At 38.7% G+C, this 23,415-nt stretch overlaps 1 protein-coding gene across 1 annotated transcript in view; it reads left to right on the top strand.

The window, feature by feature from the left end:
- The window catches only part of dntt (deoxynucleotidyltransferase, terminal), a 104,145-nt gene extending 81,507 nt beyond the window's left edge, over positions 1 to 22,638 (top strand). The window contains exon 11 of the mRNA XM_088013206.1: positions 22,315 to 22,638. Within this exon, the coding sequence (XP_087869332.1) occupies positions 22,315 to 22,401 (87 nt within the window). The 3' untranslated portion in view covers positions 22,402 to 22,638. The remainder of the gene's footprint in view (positions 1 to 22,314) is intronic.
- The last annotated feature ends 777 nt before the right edge of the window (positions 22,639 to 23,415 follow it).

Below are 23,415 nucleotides of genomic sequence, written 5' to 3'. Positions count from 1 at the left end.
CAACAAATCAACAAGGAGAGGAGACGTAGTTATTTTAAACCTTCAAACACGTTGTTACATTTAGATCCACTACCTGAACGCAGACGACCACGTCTCAAATTAAAAGCTTGCTGCAACAATCCAATAAGCTTTAATTCAGTAAGCTTCATGATATCTATTTATAGGAGCTCACATGTTTACCGAACTCATGCAATAGATAAATCTGTGCGAAAGTCAACTTAGTAAATAATAAAAACAAACATCGAGCTGCTTTGTCTATAAATCATCCGATGTATGAAATGGGGCTGAGGAGGGCGGTGTGCAGATAATCAAAAGCCAGAGGGAAAGTTTATTTTTTCCTCTCCATCTTGTCTTGTATTTGCCAAACAAGATGCTGCATTTCATTAGACGTACTTAGCGGCTCTCAGGCCGAATTATTGTCAGTGTTTATTACTGCTGAGTATTCCTGGAACATTAACCTGGTAATTGCTACATGGGCAAAACTATTTTCAGGAACTGAAACTGATTTAAAGTTTTTGCTTCCTTCCTTCCCTTAGACTTTCCCAGTTTGGTCTATTTTATTATGGGCTGCATGCGGTTTGTTAGTGGTTCATTTTGCCCACTGAATTGAATTGTTTTCCCTTTTGCTTGACCAACTACATGAAAGCTTAGAGTGCATCTAGGCACATCAAGATTAGACTAAACAGGCAAGAGAACAAATCCGGTGCTGCTATTGTTCCTTTTTTTTGAGGAGTGGTTAAAAAATCATAAGTTTGCAGAAGGTCAAGAAAATTATTCCTGCATGGGTTTACAGAAATCTGGAGTGAGTTAAAGGTTAAGGCGATTTCCAACCAGAGGGTCTGAGAGGTCGGCATCAAGAGAAAGAGAAAAAACTGGCCTGCAGCTAAATACACAGAATCAAACCCGTATTACTGAAATGCCATTTTTTGAACTCTCCTGACTGATGGGTTATATTTAGATCAGTCTTTCTCAAATTGTGCAGCGCCCCCTAGTGGTCCACAAGGCAACCGTGGCGTCAGTTCAAGGTGTGAAGCTACAGGTAGCTTATCACTCAAAAGAAAAGCTGAAGATACGGGTGGAAAGAAAACGGCAGGGCTGTTTATATGATCGGAGGACGGCAAGAGAATGTCGGAGTATCGTTTACGAACGATTCGATTCTTTTGAACGGTTCTATGCCGACTCATGGCTCAGTTAGTGAGAACTGTTCTCTACTTTTTACGACTTTTGCTTATGATTTGCTTTTAATTAAAATTATGAAATTAAATTAATTAAATACAACAGATAAACAATTGATAGAGTTTATAATTTTTATCTTTAAAGGTGCAGAAGCAACTCCAGTACATTTATCTTTTATTGTGCTTCTAAATGACATATAGGCTTAAATGTTATTAATGCACACAACAGGTTTTTTGACTTCCATGTATTTGACATGATTAGAAACCGTAGAATCTGTAAGTAACTCAAAGCGCCCTGAATGTAAGTGTTCATGACTTTTTTGTGTCCATTCACCTTTACTTAATGCCTTTGTTCATTAGGATGAACTAAAATAGTTTCATTTTAGGTTATGTTGTTGTTGCAGGGCAGTTTTCATGTGTTTGTTAAATGAGTTAAAAGGTCCTCAGCCTGAAACAGGTTGAGAAACACTGATTTAGATCCCCTCTAACAGTGGATTTAAAGTTTAGAAAGATTGAAAGACCTTTCCTATAAAATCTGAGTCAAAACATTGAGGTTAGTGGCTGTAGTTTGACAAACTGTGGAAAAGTTCAAGGTGTCTGAATACCTTTGGGAGGCAACATATGGCCAGAGGCAAACGTCAACCTTTACCTAACGGCTATCTGCTATGCCGACCTCTGACCTCAACACAAAGTAATTACAGAAGGTGTTAAATTATAAACTCTGTATTTTCTTGATGCATTTGGAGGGAGTGTCAGAAAACCAGCGAGAATCCACGGCTGTTTGTTATTGAGTATGTAAGACCAAGCAGCACCAGAAGGGAAAGAATAGAGTCTCAAGTGAGCATTAATGACAAAATTAAAGAATATACGCAGAAAAGGAGATTTGATTGGTTTGGTAATTTGTGTTAAAATATTGTCACCATGAGAGGAATGTCTCTCACAGTTTCTCCTGTAAACTCAAATATTATCTCTGCAGATAGAAATGTCATCACCGTAGGTATCAATGTCAAAACTACAGGTGAGGATATCACCTTGGGTAATAACAGGTCTTCAGCTGCTTTTTTCTGAGACGTCACATCTCAGAAAATATCCAATTATTACCCCCAGAGCCAGCTAAAGACTTAAAAAGACACGACTCCATGTTGTGAAAACACTGCCCAGTAAAAAATGGGCATCTAGAAATGGACCGATTCACCGCATTTAAGTCGTCTTTAAGCAGAGGTGGATGAGGAATAGCTTCCTAAGCTGGGATCAGAGTGGAGGATTTAAAGAAACTCAACATATCTCACATTTTCAGGCCGTCAGCTGCAGATTTAACTCATAATACCTTGTCTTACGCTCCACAAGAAGCTTGCACCTACCAGGGAGATAAGGACAGGAAATGACAGATTACAAGAGTCACTCGGATTTGTAAATAGGATTTGGAAAATTGGACCACCTCGAATGTTGCAAACATGAGCTTTCTCTCTGCGTGCCGACACAAAGTTAAGACGAGTACGGCGCTAACATTTCCAGCAGATATGAACTATGTGGAGGAAACGGAGAGGAAAACTTAGAAAGCTGACACCTGTGACCACAAGGTGAACAGTTTAAAAAAGAAAATGTATAACTCATTGTTCTTTATAGTCACATTCCTAAAAAAAGGCTCGTCATTTTTCACCAAAAGTTTTTTTTGCTATAAAAAACAAGTGATTTTTTTTTTCAAAATTCCCTTTTTATTAGAATGTCCTAGTCAAAGTTTAAGCCAAAATTCAGGTCAGAAGCTTTACAAAAACTTGAAAAATAAAATGTTTGCACATACTCTCCATTCAATCTAAGCTTGAACGAAAGGTTTTCTCTGAATGTTCACTTCTGTACTGAAACTCCCCAAACATTGGATTTTCTTTTGAGATAAAATCAGGTGTCAATGTGCAGATAATTCACCAAATCATTCATTTCTGTTATCAGTCATAACATACAAATGATTAGCTGAAAGATGTAATCCTGACCGCTCCATGCAGTTATTTATGTGATCTTTTACAAACTGCTGTTAATGTCTGCCATTTTTTATATATGTATTATATTAAGGAATCAATCAGGACCATAACATAAAATCATCTGATCAAACAACCATTCTGTATTCTACATGTTTGCTTGTTCTCCTCTGTTTCTACATGCAAATGTTTTCTCTTCTTTCACCAAAGTCAAACCAGAAACAGCAGAAAGTTGTCAGACGCAGTGCAAAACAAACGATTTATTGATCTGAAAAGTATCCATGGATGCACACGGCATTTCAAAGTGCAGTGGAAGGATTTTTTTCTTGTTCATTATAAACTTTGTTTAAAGAAACGGGCAGCAGCAGGTAAAAACAGAGAAGCTCCTGTGGAACATTTCGCTGCCCTTCGCCTTGCTTGTCATTACTGATTCCCATTCATTCGCCTCCAGTCTGTGTCCAGGCGCCGTAATTAGGATAAATGTGTTTATCAGTTCCCTGTCCATGTTAATACGGTGGCCGCGCAACAGGTCTGACTTCATTTTTTCTGCTTCCTTTTCCTCCTCTAAGAGAACTGTCACTCAGCATTACCACGACTGGAGTTTCTTTGTTTGCACAAATTTCAATTTTTTTCTGTGTCAGTCAAAAACGGGTTTAAGGAATTTTTCATTTCAGGGATTTGCTTTGATCAGAGCGGTCCGAATGGTTTCTCCGGTATGTCGCTGAGTCGGTTATGAAAGACTAGGAGCCTTGCAGAAAGGTAAATCAAAGTGGACTCAGAATGGATAAAATAGAGGCAAAGTTGATGATCTGTGATGTTAAAACGTGCTTATCTTGCACTCCAAATATTCTCTGAAATGTCCTGTCAGTTTACATTTTCTCCTATAAATATCTAAAAGACCTGTCCCACCCTCCAGATGAGCTGTTGAATTAACTTCATTTTGCCCTAAAACAAGATGACTGTCAGCTGCAGCTGCCAGGAAACGATGTTCCCAGGACAGGCGGACAGTGCAAATACGAAACGTTAATTTTAAGGTAGAGTTGCCATGTGACCGGGTCGTCTCTCTTAGAGGTCAGGGAAACAATTAAGAGACTTTAATGAGGAGGGTTGGGGAGTGTGAAATGGGAGGGCTGCTGTAATAATGGAGGACTGTGATGGAGAAAGGCCGGTCATGTGGAGCCAGTTAAAAATGCCCTTACTTTGCTGGTTCCATTCTGTTTTACTAACATCGACAGTTTTACCTTTAAAGCAGATTGGAGGCTGTATCTACACTTAGGATTGGGAGAATGGGAATATTTTGGTCAGTTTTTGTTGTGATGACGCTTCTTGGCAATAAATCCTACACCGTTAAAAAAAGATTGCTTAATTCCCTTTAAATGGTGCCACGTTTGAATGGAAAATGCATTTCTGGATTGCGTCCATGAAGTTCTTGCCAAATCTTCTCTGCCAAAGCCAAAAAAACGTTTGCTGGAGGCGTGGTGGGGCATCGTCTCCCTTTCTGGAAAATAAGGCTAATCACCACTGGAGGCAATCCCAATCCTCAGAGACATCAAGATGAGATATCGATAATTATTGATACATATCTTCACTCTTAGGGACCAGACTATCGTCCAGGATGAAAACGGTCTTCTCCACTTAGTGTGGTTAACTAAAGTATCTCCAGATTAATTTAAGCATAAGGTATTGATTATCTTCATCACTGGACTTGTTTGTGAGTGGGATGTATTTTAGTGCAACGTATTACTTGAAAAATCTTTCAAGTGTCGATACAAGCATAAAAATCAGCATATGTTTTTCATATTTCCCATTAGCAACTTAAATTTACGGATGACAGCCAAGATGGCCGCCGTTTTGGAGCCAATTATTGTCTTAAAATGTTACCCATTTTCATGACTTGGATGAACTTTGTCATATGTTTTAAACTTTGGTCATCTTATTCATAAACTTTAAAGTGGTAAGATGAAGCAAATTCAGAAACCTCCAGTCGTCAACTGGAAGGTGATGAAGATGTGAGACATATACTGAGACAGTCGTCTTAATGGTTAGCGTTAGCTCCTGCTAATGTTTTACGTGTTTAGCGGGTTAGCATTAGCGAAGCTAACATTCTTGTTTACCAAGTTAGTAGTTAGTGAACTTCCCTTTTTGTTTGCTGTGCCTAACACTTGCAGAGGAATAACTACTGTCGATTTTAGTGCAGCCGCATTATTCTCCATGACAACCATGGTGGCCATTTTGAAAAAAGGAAACGCAAATCAAGAAGATGTAACTGATTTCTATGGTTCTAACTATAAAGTCAGATAAAATAAAGTCACATTCATCTAATTCAGTGTAAAAAATTAATTTTCCATGACAACCATGATGGTTGTTGAAAAATCAAAACATCGTCAATAAATATGATTTCTATGTGTAAAATCAGGTTTAATTTGACAATAAAAGTATTCGTCTGTGATAAATATTGGCAAATTTAGCGCAAAAATTAATTTTCCTTGATGGCGATGGCGGCCATCTTGAATTTTTTGCTGTTGGTAAAATTACAGGAAGTTGTAAAAAATCTGTCATTCTGTTGGATGATTGGCCCTGTTTCTCAGCTACAGTTGAATATTTCATGACTTTTAAAGCATTAATGTGTTTACATCATAAAAATTGGGGTAAATTGATTCTTTAGATAGGAAGAACTACTGAAATGAACTGACTGCGCCTGTATTTATCACCGTAGTTCAGCAGATCTGGAGATTCTGGACAGGCTACCACTTCCTGTATCACAAGAATTAAACTCAGCTTTTCATCGTTTCATTATGTGTGTTTACCAAGTAGCTGTTGAAGAGCTGGGGAATTAGTCAAATCAGATATGGTAGCCCCAAAAGTGTCTCAGCTGGAAATGTCAGAGGTTGTTTTCAGAGGAATGATCTCGACTGGATAAGCAGAACGTATCCAATTTCTAGACAATCCATTCTGCTCAGACGCTTCACTCAAATTCAAAAGAGGAGAAACCAGCATGTTACCAGGATTCGTGTCCTCAGGACTCTGAATGTCTGTATTTGGTTTCAAACATAAAATAATCGTTGAGATATCTCAGTCTGGAGCAAAGCCATGAAGCTATCACTTACCAACACTATTCATGTGGAGAAAAGGCATCTTTCTGCAAACAATACTGCAAAAATCAAAGCAGAATGCAATCTTAATTACCAGATATAATCGGATATCCTTCGCTATCAAAATAGATGAAAACAAATGGTGAAGCAAGTGAATGAAGAGCATTTTGTTGTTTAAATAAGATAAAATCCAGAACAAACGTTGGTCGGTTTGTTTTTACCAACAGTTTTCTTCTCCAACATCACCTTTTGTGTGTCAAACAAGGCAACCCTGTAACATCAAAGAGAACGGAGTAAATACAGAAAAAAATAAATAAAATAAACATGAGCTGCAATTTATATGCTAACAGGATGGGAGTATTTCTGAATAGCTTCCATGTGAAGCATGAAAGGGGAGGCAGCTCGGGGCAACAGCATTTAATACGGACATATAGTGGAGAAACAAAGGAAATAGACTACAGGAAAGAAGAATTAGCATTGGCTCAGAAGGAAGATCGGATTTAAGAATGTTGATTTTTCAATCCTAAGCTTCCTTTTTATCTGATTTACTCATTTCTGTAAATTGACAGGGAATGATTCTTTTGCTTCCAGGTGTACCAGGCTCCAACCGAACAGATGGTCCGACAATTCAGCCAGTTAATATCAACGCTAGTCCTTTTTCTAAAGGGTAAAAAGATATGATATTCTGTCACAGGTAATTTATTTATTTATTTTTTTTGGAGGAGTCAATGTCTCAGAATCTAAAAACCAATAAATACATAAATATTATTATTTTGCTGTTCGGGACACGGTTCAGATCCAGAACAAAACTGCAGATTGTTGCTCTAATATCAATGTCATTAATTGATGAATAAAAGGAAAACTTCTTTTTTACTTTTTGCTCTAAATGTGCTCCATAAACACAACTTACTATAATTTTAACATGTGTTTTAGATGAAGTATTATTAATTTACTGAATTAACCTATGCCTAGTTCTGGCAGCTGAACTAGATATAAGACAAACAGAAATAACAGTAAAAATATTCACATTATTAGCTAGCATGCTAACTCCACATAGGAATCCACCAGGCTAATATTTGGAAATGCTGATATCTACCACCGTGCAGCTTTTAAATAATGAAGGAAAATGAGACATTTACTAAAAGTTTCCAGCAAATATAAAGAATTCATGTAGCTGCTGCATGCTTGTAATTACACAGTTGTTTTCTGCAAATTGGTGGGTAAAAATGTTGAAAAAATTATCACTTTACAACTAAAAACAGAGCAGCTAAGCAACACAAACAAACCGTTGTAGGTATTCAGAGGAATTTCTTTTGCTTGAAAGTTGTAACAAAATGTGATTAAATGGTTTTGGACCTTTGAATATGGAGGAGGTGATACAATTTTGAATTGTAAAAAGCATTATATATTTTTTTTAAATAAATGCAATCAGTGTATTCTATGGTGTTTTTTTAGGCTTATGATACAATAATGATGTCAAACTGTCCTGACAGGTCTGTGGTTTGCTGTGTGAAAGTCAGTCAGTCTCTAAGAGCGACTGCTAAATAAATCAGAATGGTCATCTGTTCAGTTTTCACAGCAGGACAAGTAACCTCAGTGATAAATCACATTGCTTCCTGCTGCGCAGTGAAGGGAAGGAGTGCTGGCAGCGCGGCGAGCTCGGAGCTGTTGAAAAATAGACCAAAAATTAAGCTGAATTACAAGCTGAGGAAGAAGGATGAACACATGTAGCAGAGGGGAATTTGAGTAATGTAAAAGAACATTATCTTTTCCCTTAAACTCTCGCATCTCTTCCCCCCGTCACCGTCCCCAGCTCAGCCGCCCATCCACCCACATGCTGCCTGTTACCCCAGCCTAATGGGTGAAAATAAAGGATGGGAAGTATTTATAGATCCCATTGAGCTTGTGTTTTGCATTACTAAAGAATGGAATTCAATAGCAAGCTATTATCCTCTAAATCCACCAACCTGCAGTCTGTTTTTCTTTTATTTTTCTCTGGGCTTTCTGCGTGAAGACGAGAAACGGTTTGAGTCTGTGAACTCCTGGGAGAAAAGATCGGAGGTTTGGGGTTGGGAATGCTCCTGGACAACGACGTGAATCGGTTCGTTCGGCAGACGTGTCCACTTCCATTATTGATGAAACCAAATGGCAGAGGATTTTTAGGAAGGCCTGGTGGTTAGTTGTGTCTGCCTGTCATGTAACATTAATTGACACTGCTGCTGCTGCAGCTCTGAGAAGCCCTCAGTCCAGAACTCCTATTTCAGTTTACCCCATGATTTATTTACAGCAACACTCAACTGAACAGTCATTAGGTTGCTTCAGGTTGGCTCTGTAGTCTCGGCTCTGACTTGCTTCTGAAAATGGACAGAATCACTCAGGAGCCTGGAAAAGAGAAAATTCACCATAAAACTGCCTGAACTAAACCACAGAACATCATCAATAAGCAATCAATCAATTAATCGCATGACAAATTAAAACGAGCTCCATAATTTAAATTCTGATTATTAATATTTTCTGAAGGGGAATTTTATTTATAATCCATTTTATTTATGGTTTTGCTTCTTTGGTGGTTTTTATTTATTTTTATCTATTATTGTGTCGCAAATCTTCCAGTTCCAGTGTGAAGTCTTTACAAATTTACTGTTTTTTATTTGAGACAGTAAATTGACTTTATGCCATTATCAATACATTGCTTGAAGTTGGTTTCAAAATTATTGCGATAAATATCATTTATCGCAATAATTATTGCCGCAATTTATTGTTCAGTAAAATTTATCGTGACAAATTTCAATAACAAAATTGATCAAAGCAAACTTTCAATTTTGTTTCAAGTTTTTGATATTTACAAAAATACTTTTGATTGATCAAAAATAGAAATACATTTTGTATGAAATATTTTGTAAATATTTTTGTATTCTATCAATTGCACCCCATTGGGGTAATTTATCATCCACCAAAATTTATTGAGACAAAATTCAATGACAGAATTGATCAAAACAAGCTTTAAATTGTGTTTCAATATAACTTTCAATTAAAATTAAAAGTTTTATTGGAATAAAATTGTTTTAGCAAAAAATATTTCCAAAAATATTCCGTAAATGTTTTTACAAAAATATTTACAGTTTGCAAAAACATTTACAAAAATGCTTATCTTTCAAAAATATTTTAGAATCTTACAAAAACATAATATATTTTTGTATTCTATCAGTTGCAGTACAAAGTAGCCACTTTGTGTTTATCTCATTGTAAATATCACCATATTTCTGTTTTTATTTTATACTTTTCTTCCACTGGGTCTTTTTGGCTTTAATCTCATTATAAATTAGTAAATTAACAATAAATTCATTCCTTCACTTTCATCCGATAATATTTGTTCCATACACTCAAACTCCTGACAATATAAATGCACGATTCCCTGAATGTCATCCCATAACATATTTATATAAATGTACATGAAATCACTCAAGGAAGCAGCACAGCTTTTATCTGCTGGTGTCACGAGGCAGTGATTCAGTCTGCAGCCGATTCATAAAAGGTCGAGCAGAAGCTATTCCGAGTGCGGCTTGCTGATTGGAGTCCGTCTGCACAAACATGAGAGCGAAAAGCAGAGCAGCGATGTGATGCTCTGCTTCACGCGGGGCGCCGCTCTATTATGATGCAGCTGCACAGGATGCGGCTCGCCACCTTCTGGCCCCAGTGACCGAGACAGTACGCAGTCTGTGCTAAACAGGAGTACGTTAATCAGGCTCCGTGGGCTTTGACATGAGTCAGACCAAGTAACAACCTTTTCCCCTTTATTCTTTTCAGATGCAGTCCATTCATAACGACAGTTGAGTGATTCAGAGAACAGTTTAGAAGAAAAATCCCCACAATCACTGATGCATCACTAAGAAACCTGTGATTTATCTATAAGTTTCAAACTAAACGCATTTCTGTTCAATTTAACAGTGAAAAATTGAGGTGATAATGGGATTACTGTTTACCTTGTCTTGTCATGGCTGTTGATTTTTCAGTCATAAGGAGAAGCAAACAAATGCACATTTTAAACACTGAGGGGGAAATCCTGTCAGCACCTTGTGCTCGTCTGTGCAGCAGCTTCACTCTGCAGGCACAAACAGGTCCAGCAGAGAGCTGCACCTGGTTGCAGCTCTTCAGCCTCCAGTAAAGGAAATGTCATTAAGTGAACATAAAGTTGGAATATTAAATGTTTAAGAATTATTTCATGTCACAGAAAACACTTGGTTCTTACCATCAGAGGCTCCTTATTGTGTCCGAACAGTTTCGAAATCAGTAAACGATGCTGCAAATGTAAAAGAGAGTAGAATGATGCATCCTTTGTTTATTAATATAAAGAAATGAGTGAAGTCAAATTTTGAATCTGTGAATGTTTGCTGAAGTTGGTATTTTTTCCACCATACCTGCATACAAGATTTAGTCAAACAGGCCTAATTGAACTGTTTCTGAGGACAGCTGTTAATTTCTGCCTCTTTAAGCCAGTGTTACACATAGTGACTTTAAACAGCATGATCCTTTGAATGTCTCATGTGGAAACACGGTGCATCGCAACAATTAACAACTCTCAGCATCTTCCAACTTGCCAAACTCGGATATGATGTGATTCCCAGACATGTCAAATGCAACATAAAATAATGCATCATATTATAAAATATTACACGCAGTCTTTAGAAATGCACTCTAATGTTTTGTAGTTATGTTAGGATAACAAAAGAAACACTGTCTTTGGTTTCTCTTTGGAGTGGTGGTTGTGTGTCCTTTCTGGCACCAAATTATTTAATTTTTAGTGAGAAATCTTTGTGATGTAAACAGTTTTATTTAAATGTGTCGGCACACAGCGATGCTGTTTGCTCAATATCAGTATCGCAGGAGCAGCTCTTATCCTGTCTTGTTTGAATTTAGGAGGGCATAAAAATTAGGTTTGCCCCTCTGGCTCCTCAAACTTTATTCCAACATTCAGGTAATAATGGACTCCTTAGAGATTAGGAGATTTCTAACGAGGCAGGGGAAGGCTACAAACGTAACACAATTAGCCGCTGCCTAAATTAGTCATGAAATTAAGCAGTAGCTGTGAACAAGAAATCTGACAAGGTGATTTATGGGAGATCAAAAAAACATTTTGAGTGAGTGCTTTTAGTTTTACTGGGAAGATGAATGAAAGCCCTTGTTTACAGCCATCAGAGAAATGCAGCAGCTCTGATAATGACCTGTTGCTGTGCAACATCAGTGCAGATGGACAGAGAAATGAGAAGAAAACCCGTTTTTATGTTCTTACTGCAAACGTTTTGATCAGTTTCCAAAATATTTGACCAAATACACTCCATCTTTTTGCACATTGTAGTCTTTTTACTTGATTTAAAATTATTTGATGTGAATTTGTGAGACTAGTAGCGGCTCTACTTTATTTCCCCGTGATGACTGAGCTCCTAATCCTGTATTCAAAGCTAAGCCCATCTTATTTCAGCTGCTTGTATGTTGGATTTATTATTATTTTTTTTGGTCATATCACCATCTTGGAATTAAGGCTGGACAATATGGCTGAAAAATGTATCACGATATAAGTGTTTCATATCAGTCAATATCGATAATTATTGATAATTTTATTTTGTTTAATTATCTACAGTACCGCCAAACTGGTGTCATTTTATCCACAGTTTCCTCTGTTGTAATATTTCTTTCTTTCACTTCATACTGCCGTTTTTTTTTGTTTGTTTTTTTGTTTTTTTTAAGGAGTTACTACGGAATCATAAACTGCTCCTGCGCCAGTTACTGGTTGTTGCTAGGTAACCAAAGAGTGAGTTAGTTGCTAGGTAACCAAAGAGTGAGTTAGCTGCTAGGTGACCAAAGAGTGAATTAGTCAGTTGGTGCCGCCAATCTTGCTTTGCTGTTAGATGTTGAGATGTTGAGTTAGAAAACTGCAGTTCTGGATCAGAGTTCAGTGAAATGACTGAATATATTCTATTAGAAGTATTTTTTATATATATATATATATATATATATATAGACGTGTTAATTTTAACACTGGGTGACCCATTCACAACCCAACTGGCTAAAGGAGTTTTCTTATCCAATATTTTGTGGTGCAGTTAAGCCCATCATCATTTATACTCCTAGCAGACGTCGTTTTAAGCAGATCCGGTACGCCGGTCTCCTACATGAGGTGTTTTTGGAAACCTGGTCAGATTAATACCAAACTGCTCCTGGGCAGGTCTGTGCTAATCCCTCACATTTCACAGTACAATCCCTTTCGACCTTGTCTACTTCATGTTTTTTTTTATTTGTTGATATTCTTTCTCTCTCTGCTAAAACTCTTCTGTTCTTCCCAAGTCAGCAAACTTAATAAATCAGCAAAGATGATAAACTAGGTAGTAAATCTCCTTTCATCCCTTTGCATGGTTATCATGTCTATAACACATAAAACAGGTTTATATGTTATGTATTTATAACATATAAACATGTTTATATGACTTTAAAATGGCTTTGCAATGGCCTTTGCTGTGATGGATGTGTTTTTTCTGGATCAGAGTGAAACATTAGAAAAACGCAAATTAGATCAAACACAATCCTTAAGCGTCCCGGATGGACCTCGGCGCAGCTGAACCCTGGGGAGACATTCAACCTTTTTGAACTTGAGCATTTTAACCCAGAATGAGAAAAACATCAAGAAGAAAAACTTATTATGCAGAAGTTCACTGGATTATTCCCTGGAAGACTTGAGGCTCCCATTGCTGCCAAAACGTTGCAGCAGAAGAAGAAAACATGCAAGTATAACTGAAAGATTATTCCAAAGACCTGAATTCTTTTAAGTAAATCAAAATGTCAGATCAACACAAAGGTGAGAGGATAATTCACAAACCAAGCTTAGATTTGCCAGTGGGTTGCTTAAATTAGGCAAAATGAGAAGAATGCTGACGATGCAGGATCCACTCGCTCTGTCTGAAACCGAAAGCTAATTGGTTGTGCAAAGTTAGCTCCTCTTCAACAAGCCGATTCATTATTTATAAGCTTCAGTGGAGCGGAGAAAGTTAATTTATTGTTATCATTAGAAGACTGTTTTGTAAGGGTCCGTTTGAGAGGAAGTGAAGAGACGGCAACAGTTAACGCCACGCTGCAGACAGTGATGTCCGTTTTAATGGAAAAAGTTTAGCAAAAAACAACAAATATCATCACAAGCCAACTTTCAACACAAATAGAGCCAAGTGTACAGGAGTAATATATATAATCAATTAAATCTGTACAATTGGATTCATATTTCATTGCAATTCAAGCCTAATTCAATCCTGCTCCAAGAATTTAAATTTAAATAAAAGTGAGAAATATTTTAAATCATGTTTCATATACAGTTCTGGGAAAATTTGCGACCACTTAAACTGATCATTTTCTCATTTTACTCTTTATAGTTATATTTTTGAGTAAAATGAAAATTGTTCTTTTATTCTATGAACTACTGACATGTCTCTGAAATTCCAGGCAAAAATTTAGTTTTGCAAACAATGAGAAAATGTCAAAATAAGGAAAAAGATGCGGTGCTTTCAGACCTCAAATAATGCAAAAAAAAAAAACAAAAACAAAAAAAAAACAAGTTCATATTTATTTAGAAACATCAATATTGATGTTTTACCTCAGGAAGAGTTCAGAAATCAATATTTGGTTGAATAACATCAGGTTTTCAATGGGGTTCAGTGCAGTGCTAGCTTAATTCGTACCTGAGCTGTTTATAACATTTTTATGACAACTGAAGTTAACATAGTTACATGATTATTGTGTGCCTGGAAAATACACATGTAGAATACAGCACCATGAAAACAATACTTGTTTCTAAATGCCTGTGGTCAACAGGAGGCGTTGTGCAGCAGGAATGAAGGACGTCCTGTTAAAAGTGGTTAAAATTTCTGTTTTCTTTTCAAGATTTGAATGCATCCAAAGGTTGGGAGACTTTCCAGTCTGTCTGCAGATAACGACGTCTACGCTCAGCCAAAGCTCTGTGTTATGGGTTGAAATTAAAGTGAGTGAAGATGGAGCAAAACTTTGTGTAATTCAGCTCTACATATAACCTCAAAAGTGAATTGGATTTTCACCTTAAACATAACTATTCTGTTAGAGGAATAAAGACCTTTAATGTGTCAAACATGTTGTCTTCGCCTTCACTGTGAGGATGAAAGTTTCACCAAGGAGCGAAATGTTGCAACGATGTGCAATGCATTGTCATCGCTTACTTCAAGTTCCTTTTATCAACGAGGATGTACGCAAATGGAAGCGTGAACTTTGAAGTTTCAAACTAATGCTTTGGTGACATTAGGAAGGCGCCGAGGAAACATTAAGCTTTTATTGCACCTCTCCCCGGCGCTTTATGCGTCTGCTCATTGCCTCTGGGCAGCCTAATCAGCTAAATAACTTTGATTTGCAAATGTTTACTCCTCCATGGGAGCAGAGCACCATAACACCGCAGATGTCAAGTGAAGATCCCATTGTTTCTGATTAGAAAAATCATTATTTTCTACCTGTCTGCCTCTCTGCCCCGTGCACCGGCTGATTAGCAAGCCAGAGAAGAATAAGTAATGACGATAACACTAAACTCGACAGCTCTTTTATAGACAGCAGTGCTTTATGATGCTTGCACTAATTGCTGGTGTGATTAGTGAGGTGTCTGTCCCCTCCTTGGTCTCTCAGGCTGTCCTGTGAGCTGAGGGCTAGCAGGACGCTGCCGCCGCCGTGGAGAGACGGGGGCGTTTTGTTACGGGGGGAACACACTGGGGCATAATTCACCTCCTGCTTTTTCTGCCCCTGTCAGCCTTTCCTGCACGCTGCAATAAAAACAGATTTAGTTAGTCAAAATCAAACACTTTTTTCCTAATCTCCTGACAATAGTCACCTAATAGAAACCTAAAATTAAAGAAGTGGGTACATTTGTTGACTGTGCAATTAGCCAGGCTTTTTTAATAAAAGGTACTAAACCTGCATATGAAATACAGCCTCTTGAACTAATAGATCTATAAAAAGACAAGCTGAAACGTTTGGGGTATAAAAGTTTTATGCACAGCAGATCTTTGACTTTTAATATCAGGCTCTTAATGATTTCTGCTGTGGACAAGCAAAGTCAAAGCCAGAAGAGAGATGACCACACATGATGAAGTCTGAGTGCAGATAAATTTTCTTGCTAGAGAACTTCCAAGAGAGCATTTGCATAGATTTGAGTCGTGTTTGCATATTTATTTGCCTGACCTTTAGCTCAGCTCCCTTAGCTGACTTCCTTTTTATTTTGTATTGCAGAGTTTTCTGGTCTTATGTAACGTGTTTGCAGCAGAGTGCTAACGTTGACATGCCACTGAAGATGCAGCAATATGTCAAAATTTAAAATTATTTATGGACAGAAAACATAATTTTTTTTTATTCAGTCAGGAGACGGATGATGTCAAGACTGACTTACAGGTTTCAGGTTTTAAGTTCAGCTCCAAGAATTATCATGAAAACCGTTTCTTATCATTTTGATGGTTACAGCCTACAGATAATGAGAAATTTAGCATAAACCAGGTAGTGCTACTTTGCACTTCATGCATTTCCTCTCGCGCTATTATTCATTCTCGTCAGTGTACCATCATGTGACCATAAAGAACCAATCAGTGGCTTTGTTACCTGTCGAGCAAAATGTTGGTAAAACCACAGAAAGAATAATGAACCTGATTGTTTGTCTATTGTTTATTGTTGTTTAATTTTTCACTGTATGTATTCATCAGATTATACGGCCATTCAGAGTTTGCATAGTTAATTTTTTTTGGTGGTTGCACAAAATTCAAATATGTTGCATAAAAAACATAAATTAAGTCTGTGATTCTCTTTATTCTTAAATACTTACATCTTCTGATAACTAATTAATAAGACTGATTAAGTTTGATATTGGCACAATTTACCTAAAATAGCTTTACAATAAAAAAAATAAAGGATATTTTAAAAGGCTTCTGTAAAATATGTTCATTTCTACACACTTGCACATCTAAAATGGCTACTTTTTGATTTTGTTGATTTAGGCCTTATATTCCCACATTCCTCATTTTTCCATGGAGATATGAAAGCATCTCCTCCTCAACATGCCAGGCAGTGATGGTGGTGTCGTCACTCCCAGCCGGCTGCTGGTGAACGAGCTGGAAACAAGCAACCAGGCAGCAACCTCATCCTGACGTGAGGATCTCTGCAGCTTAAATAGACCACCCAGATTGGGAAGGTATGCTAGCAATCTGGGCTAGCACAGCTAGAGCTGCTTCACTGAAATTTATCATCAGCTTATTTAACGCACATTAAAGACCTTCTGGACATTGTGTGTCTAATTTCAGGGCATCAAATAGTGAATCTCATCTTGAATCCAAACCAATAATCGAAGCGTTTGGCGCCGTTGAGATCAGAGGGAGACTTTAATGTACAGGAGAATTGTTTCAAATGATGCAAAATATGCAGCAGCTCAAATAATCACTCACTACGGGCAGCAAGATGGAGTAGCTTCTCTGTATGCACAGCAGGTTCCTGCCTGAAGCATTCATGCTGAAGTAGACCACACTAGACAATAAAACAAAAAGCACAAGAAGAACTAAACACCTGGTAAATTTATACAAGAAGGCTTGAAGGCGTGTGGATGAAAATGACAAACACCCTCATGAAGCTCTTCAGCAGAGGAAAGCGTGAAGAGCTTTACATTCCTGGCTGATTGCTGCGCTTACTTTAGATTTAATAAAATACTCTGGACTAACACAGCACATGACATGACTCCACAATTCGTCGTTAACTGTGGAAACTTCACAAAAGACCTTCAACAGCTTTGATTCTGAGTTTTTCTGCTTTCCCCCAAACTTTTTAAGACCTTGCTTTTCAAATAAATGGCAAGATTTCTTGTCATCTATTAGGAATCTCACTTAGACCATAAATTCAATGGTTAGTAAAACCATACAAGTTAGTCACAGGAAATTAGTTTGTTTGCTTAGAAAGTTTTGTTCTTCTGGGAAGCTGAGCGCAGCTCTGATCCGGACCAAAAACTCTGATCCGCCTACAAACCTAATGCTACGTTCACACCAAACGTGATTTGAGCGTCAGGAGTGTCTGGTTTACATTCAAGGTCTATGTGGATGTGCATCGAGGGCGCTTGCGGCGTGTCTAGCGCTGCAGGGTTGAAGCGTTCGACGTGCATCTGATGCTGGAATTACAAGATCTGAACTTTTGCTGCTCTACCAGGAGAATCAACCAATCAGAGACTCCACTATGTGACGTAGAGGCGGCTGTAGTTGGTGTCCTGCCAGGAGATGCAGGCACCGATTCGGGTTAGCAGATCATCAAACACAGTTGAGTTTGATGATCTGCTCATGATCTCAATATTTCATCCGCCATTGTTCAAAATAACCGGGAAAGGAAAAAACGGCAAGAGGCTCCAGCGCGCATCGTGCCGTTATCAGCTGTCGTTTGTTCAATAAAAACTGAACACAAAATGTTCAGCAAAGACGTCTGAGTCTCTGTTATGATTGCAGAAGCTTAATAATAATTTGTTGTCACTCTCTCAATTTCATCCACCATTGTACAAACAGACCGGAAACAGAAAACTACGGCTCCTCTCATTGTGCATCTAGTGCAGTTTTGATGCATCTGAAGTGTCTGATGTGCATCTAGAGTAAAATGTCCAGCGTCTGACTTCCAAGTGCACAAGTGTCAAACTTGAAGCGTTGGATGAGTTTTTGACGTGCAAATTGCGTTCGGTGTGAACGCAACATTAGTTTTGACCTGGTTGAAGTGAACTATCAGGTGTAGCATCTAGTTAACAGTCTTAATCTAAGTTTAAGTTTGATTTCTAAGTATTTTCATCTTGTTCTGTGTGGAAACTCACTTTTTTTACTCTCTGTGTCCTACATGCCTTCCCATTTGCCCCCTGGTAGGGTTAGCGTTGAGCAGCGATCCTAGTTTTCCTCTCCATCGCTCTGTCAGCTTCTCCCGGCTTCATGCGTCAGTTGATTCGTCCCGGAGGCGGGCAGCCGGCCATGTCCATCAGCTCCTTCCATCAAGCCCTACGCCGGGTGGCAGGGAGAGGATGACGGGCAGCAGAGACGCAGCAGATGTTTTGCAGGAGCTGATATGTGTTCGCGTCCATGAGGGATGTCATTATGCGGTGGACGGAGGAACGTGTAGCTGATTAGTGCCTTATTAATTCAAGGACACAGGCTCGCAGGAACACACGCTGCTGCCTCTCTGGCATGTGGCGCTGACGGTTTGCCAGTCGCAGACAACATGAGTGTCTTAGACAGATAACCCCTCTTCCTAATTAACTGCCTCTCTGTTCCTCAACTCTCGGCTCCTTCTGATACGCCGTAAAGCTCTGAAATAAAAGCAGCCTTTTGCCGTTTTAAGGGCTGGCTTCCTGTTTGTGCCCAAAGGGGAGAATTTAGAGGTACAGGGGGTTTGTGGATTCATCTCCCATGGAGCCTGTGCTGTGTTGTGGTAAGTAAATAAAGCAGCTTCTACCTGAGGGCATGTCAGGGTTGTGGGAATTGAGGGTCTGGGACAGCACAGTGAACCGAGGACAATGGCTAAACTGGTGATGTTAGAGTCTCGCCTGTGCTCCTGTTTTCTCCTTTCCCCCCCAATTCCCTTCTGTACAACGAGCCTCAGCACGTGATGTTTTCTCCCCAATACACATTGACCTTGTCTTATACTCTTATTTGTTCCTGTTTTCTTTTATTCTTCTTCCACTACTTTTAATCACGTGTTTGTTTGATGCAGTAAACTGTGGCAATGTGTGGATTTGCTGCTGTGTTCGGCGGTAGGAGCCAGAAATAGGCTCAAAGTTATGAGAGCAATAAAGAAAACACGGCAGCGGTGAGGAGGTTAATGGACCTCAGGATGGTTTTAGCCAAACCAAATACCAGCGGTTCGCTGTTCCTGTGAGGGAAAGGGCAGCTTTCATCTGGAAAATGGGAATCCAGAGCCGTTGTTTAAAAGAACAAATGCTAAAACTGGTGGTACGACTTGATTCAAATTTGTATTTCTGTTCATTGCAGGCTCTGTGATTAATTAATAACAATCATATTTCAATCAAAAATAAGAAACATGTTCAATTCAAAAACCATTGTTGCTGCTAGGTTATTGATTAAATGGATATGTGACCCCATGACTTCAACACAATCTTTTCCAGCGTCCAATCAGATCGGTTTTTGAGGCAAAAATTACAATTAAGTGGATTTATCAACACCCCTGCATTATGTAATCTAATTTTCAATTTTATGATTTTATTTAAAACAAGCTATCATAATTTTGGCTTTTGCTTTTTAAGAAAACAGATATCAATCCAACATACTCTAGCAGTTACTTTGTGATTATGTGACAAAGCATATACATCTTACCTACAAGCAGTTTGTTTCCAAACAATCATTGACTATATGTGGCAAGTCTGAATTTTAGCTTCAGTTTTCTGTTCTTGTCCAGCAGGAAATGGACCTGGTTTGGTCTCCTGCTGCTGTAGTTCAGCTACTTCAGGGTCCAACCCAGGTTACATTGGTTGTAACATTTGAATTTCTGTTTGCTTTTTATCAACTCAAATGAATTTGACAATCCTCTTCTGGCCTCTGATATGAAAAATTAACGGTTTTGTGTGAGAAACGTAGAGCAGCGTGTCTGGCATCATTAACCACATCACAAAGTCACTTCAGTTCCCTTCCTTTGCTTTTCTGATTGAATAGTTTGAACTTCGGTTAGTCATTTCCACTGAGCCTGTCTGAATGAATGACTCACTAATTTATTAATTTAACAAGCGGAGGCTCAGTTGTGCAGGAAATACACACATTTCTTTTTTCAATAAGTTTCACCATCATGCTTGCAGGACAAACCTGGACAGTCTGAGATATATTTGTAATGAGGTCCTCTGCTTTCTTTAACCACACATTGCATTATATACGAACACAGGCCAGTGTAAGGTCAGAAAACCGAATCAAAGTGAAGCCAAACGCCTACAATGTGCCACACCTTGACCTGCACAGCGTCGTCAGGTTTTCTCTGATGACTCTACATACATGTTTGTTAGCAAAACGCTAAGGAAAATGTAGAAGTGAGAAGTTTGGTGGAAGATGTGATTGGTTGTAAAATGGCTGATTAAATTAAATGTTTCCACTTCACATCTTCCTTTTTCTTTAAGAAAATGTTGTTTGATGACTAGACAGCTAAAATAATTTTTTTTTCATGCTTGTTTTAGGGCTTTATGCTGTGTCAGGTTCATTATTGACTTATATTTTCTGTTGCAGTTATGTATAACAAAAATACCAAATTAAAGTTATGAGAAGAAAGTCATACAATTACAAGGATAAACTAGAATTAAGTCCTATGAGAATAATTTGAAATAATACAAGAATAAATTATAGTATTACCGTAATTCTCAAAATATTATGACTTTATTCTCATACCATTACGAGAATAAAGTTGTACAAGAATATAGTCAACATATTATGAGAATAAAGTCATGACATTACAAGATTAAAGCAATATAAAAATAATATTTCAACTTTATTATTGTATTATTTCCTCTTCATGCTCAGAGTTTGACTTACCATATTTCTTATAAGGTAAGTATAAGAAATATGCTGTATATTGTAATACTGTTTCATTATTACAATTTTAATCTCCAATTACTTTTTTTTTTTTTACCTTTTATATGAAAGGTTAAAACTGACAGAAACTAAATTTAATGTTTTAATTGTATGACCTACTCCTCGTAATGTGATTATTTTTTACATTTTCTCAGCCTGGCTGTGATTCTCCGTCGTACCGATGAAAGAACTGCAATGCAGTTTCCAAATATAAACGGTGCAATTTCAGCCAAACTCCCATCTGGAAGAGATTTAAGCAGGTTTGATATGAGCAGAGTTTCCTGCCGAGCGCTCGACTCTCCCTGCAGCACGACCAACCTGTCATTTGCATTAAAAATAACAAAGCTCTATGGAGGGAGACGTGCCTTGTGGTGGTTTTTCCTTCTCCTGCCCGTCTGCTAGTTTCCCTCAGTTAACTCTGCCTTTGGCTGGCAGTGGGAGCTGACAAGCTCTGGTGTCAGGTCCAGTTTAGCACTTGAAGGCAGCGCGTGTCACAATCACAGGCCGCTTTCTCTCCCTCTCTCTCTGCAGGCTGCTTCTCTCCCAAGGTGAGTCATGCCTCGTCACCACTCCTATAGAGACATAAGCCTTCACATCGTGCTGGTAGACGGCCGGCACCTAATAGCCCTGCCGTGATTTGTCAGGGAAAATACTCATCTGCTGAAGAGAGCAATCACTTAGAGCAAGGTTAAAGTGTTTATGTGTTGGAGGAGAGTGGGATTCTAGACCCACGCTGCCTCGGCATGTCTCTGTGTTTGTGCAGCCAGGGTTCAAGTAGACCTGAAGTGATATTCGCAGTTTGAAATCAAGGTAAAAGTCCTACGGAAATAAAGGGAGAAGTTAAAAACGATGTTTGGAAATGTGTGGGTTTTTTCCGTCTCTGTGTTGGTTCAACTGTTGGTGGTTTGATTCTGGCCTAAATGTTCAGATCATATGTTTATTCATATTGACCCTTTGCAACTACGTCACTTAATCATGCGAGCCGCCATGACGGGGGTTGGAAGGGAGGGACGGGAGTGTCGCACCGAGCGTCTGAAAGTCCATCCATCCGTTTTCCCTCTGCGGTCAGGAGGGAAAACGCTGCTGCCTCAGTTCTAAAACCAAACATTTCCAATAAAGGCGGTTTGGGTTTTGCACACGGTTCCAACGTGATTGAAAAAACAAAAAACAAACTTTAATCTTACTTTAATATTGAACCATATGGATTAGGAATGGGATGTCACTGAAGATCATATGAGGTAAAAGGCAGGTGAGTGAATACTTTTGGTGTTGGTGTATATTCTAACTACCAAAGAAAATCTAAATTGATAGAACTTACTATTTACAAAGAGTCAACATAAACAGTCATCCAAAGTCTCAATGAAATGTATTAAAACCTTTGCTTTGACGTTTAGGAATGATTGCACATTTCTGACCAAGCCGGTGACACAGTGTTTGCTTGTCCTGTCTCTAGAAGGAGTTCCTGACAGCAGCGACTGAAAAGGACATCTTTGACCATCTGGGCCTCGAGTACATCGAGCCTTGGCAGAGGAATGCGTAGGCCTCGGCTCCTCCCTAGACGGATGGTACCCTGTGCGCACATCAATGATCGCCCCATCTGCTTGCTGCTCTCAGGCCTCTCCCGTGATTTACTTTCAAACGGCTTCTGATTCCCGTGTCTCCTTTGTGTTGTTGTTGCTGTTGTCGCCTGAATTACACGCTGATGCATGATTCATAATTCATAATTCGCCCTTGTTCGCTATTGTCTGACAGAGAATAAAAATTCTCTCATACCATTCACGGCCTGCTTGTGTCTAAGTGTTGTAATCATGGGCAGGACAAAGAGGCAAATCAGCCGCTGTAGGAAATCGCCCGCAGTGCCTGAGAAGACGCAGGAAAGAGGGAGCAGAAACAGGGTTGACCAGTCGGAGAAGAAAAGGATGAGGGAGAAAACAGGAAACGACGCGAGAGGCGAGGGGGAGGGGAGCTTTTTTGTCAAGCAAAATGTTGTAATCACCCTCCTCCTGGCAGGAAAGTGCTCAGTGTGAAGCTGAGCCAGGTCTCCGGGGGAATGGAGAGGCGGGTAATGAGCATCAGATAGAGGAGTGCTTCGCGTCACATTTAGCTTCCATTTAAGCTTTCGTCCACTGGAGATCATTTAGCTGACATTCCCCAATCCGAAGACCCGTAGTCTCAGCTCATTGTTCCACAATGAATCCCTTTCCCCCGGTAGTCGGCTGAATTGGAGGTAATCAGCTGCACTGGGAAATCAGGAAGAATTCAGATGGAAGTTAAATGAGTCCACTGAACACATGCGTGGATCCTGGCGCAGCGGATTCCTTATCCCACTGCTTTCACCTATCCTGCTACACGCATCGTGATGGTTTTTATGAATTTTGTCCTCCTTTATCAGGATTCACTGATGAATAAAGTTGATCAATCCTGACCAGACACTTCAGCAATGACAACGCCGGAAAAACACAAAATTTTACCAAGTTTTACTGCAAAAATACCAAAATTTTACCAAGTATTTTTAGTCTAGTTTCTAGTCCAGGAATCTTAGTTTTGTCTTATT

Source organism: Poecilia mexicana, unplaced genomic scaffold (genome assembly GCF_051168715.1).
Source record: "Poecilia mexicana isolate PSO_F unplaced genomic scaffold, ASM5116871v1 scaffold_15, whole genome shotgun sequence".
Taxonomy (NCBI): Eukaryota; Metazoa; Chordata; class Actinopteri; order Cyprinodontiformes; family Poeciliidae; genus Poecilia; species Poecilia mexicana.
The sequence above is the reverse complement of the archived record's forward strand: the minus strand, read 5'-3'. Positions and strand labels throughout refer to the sequence as shown.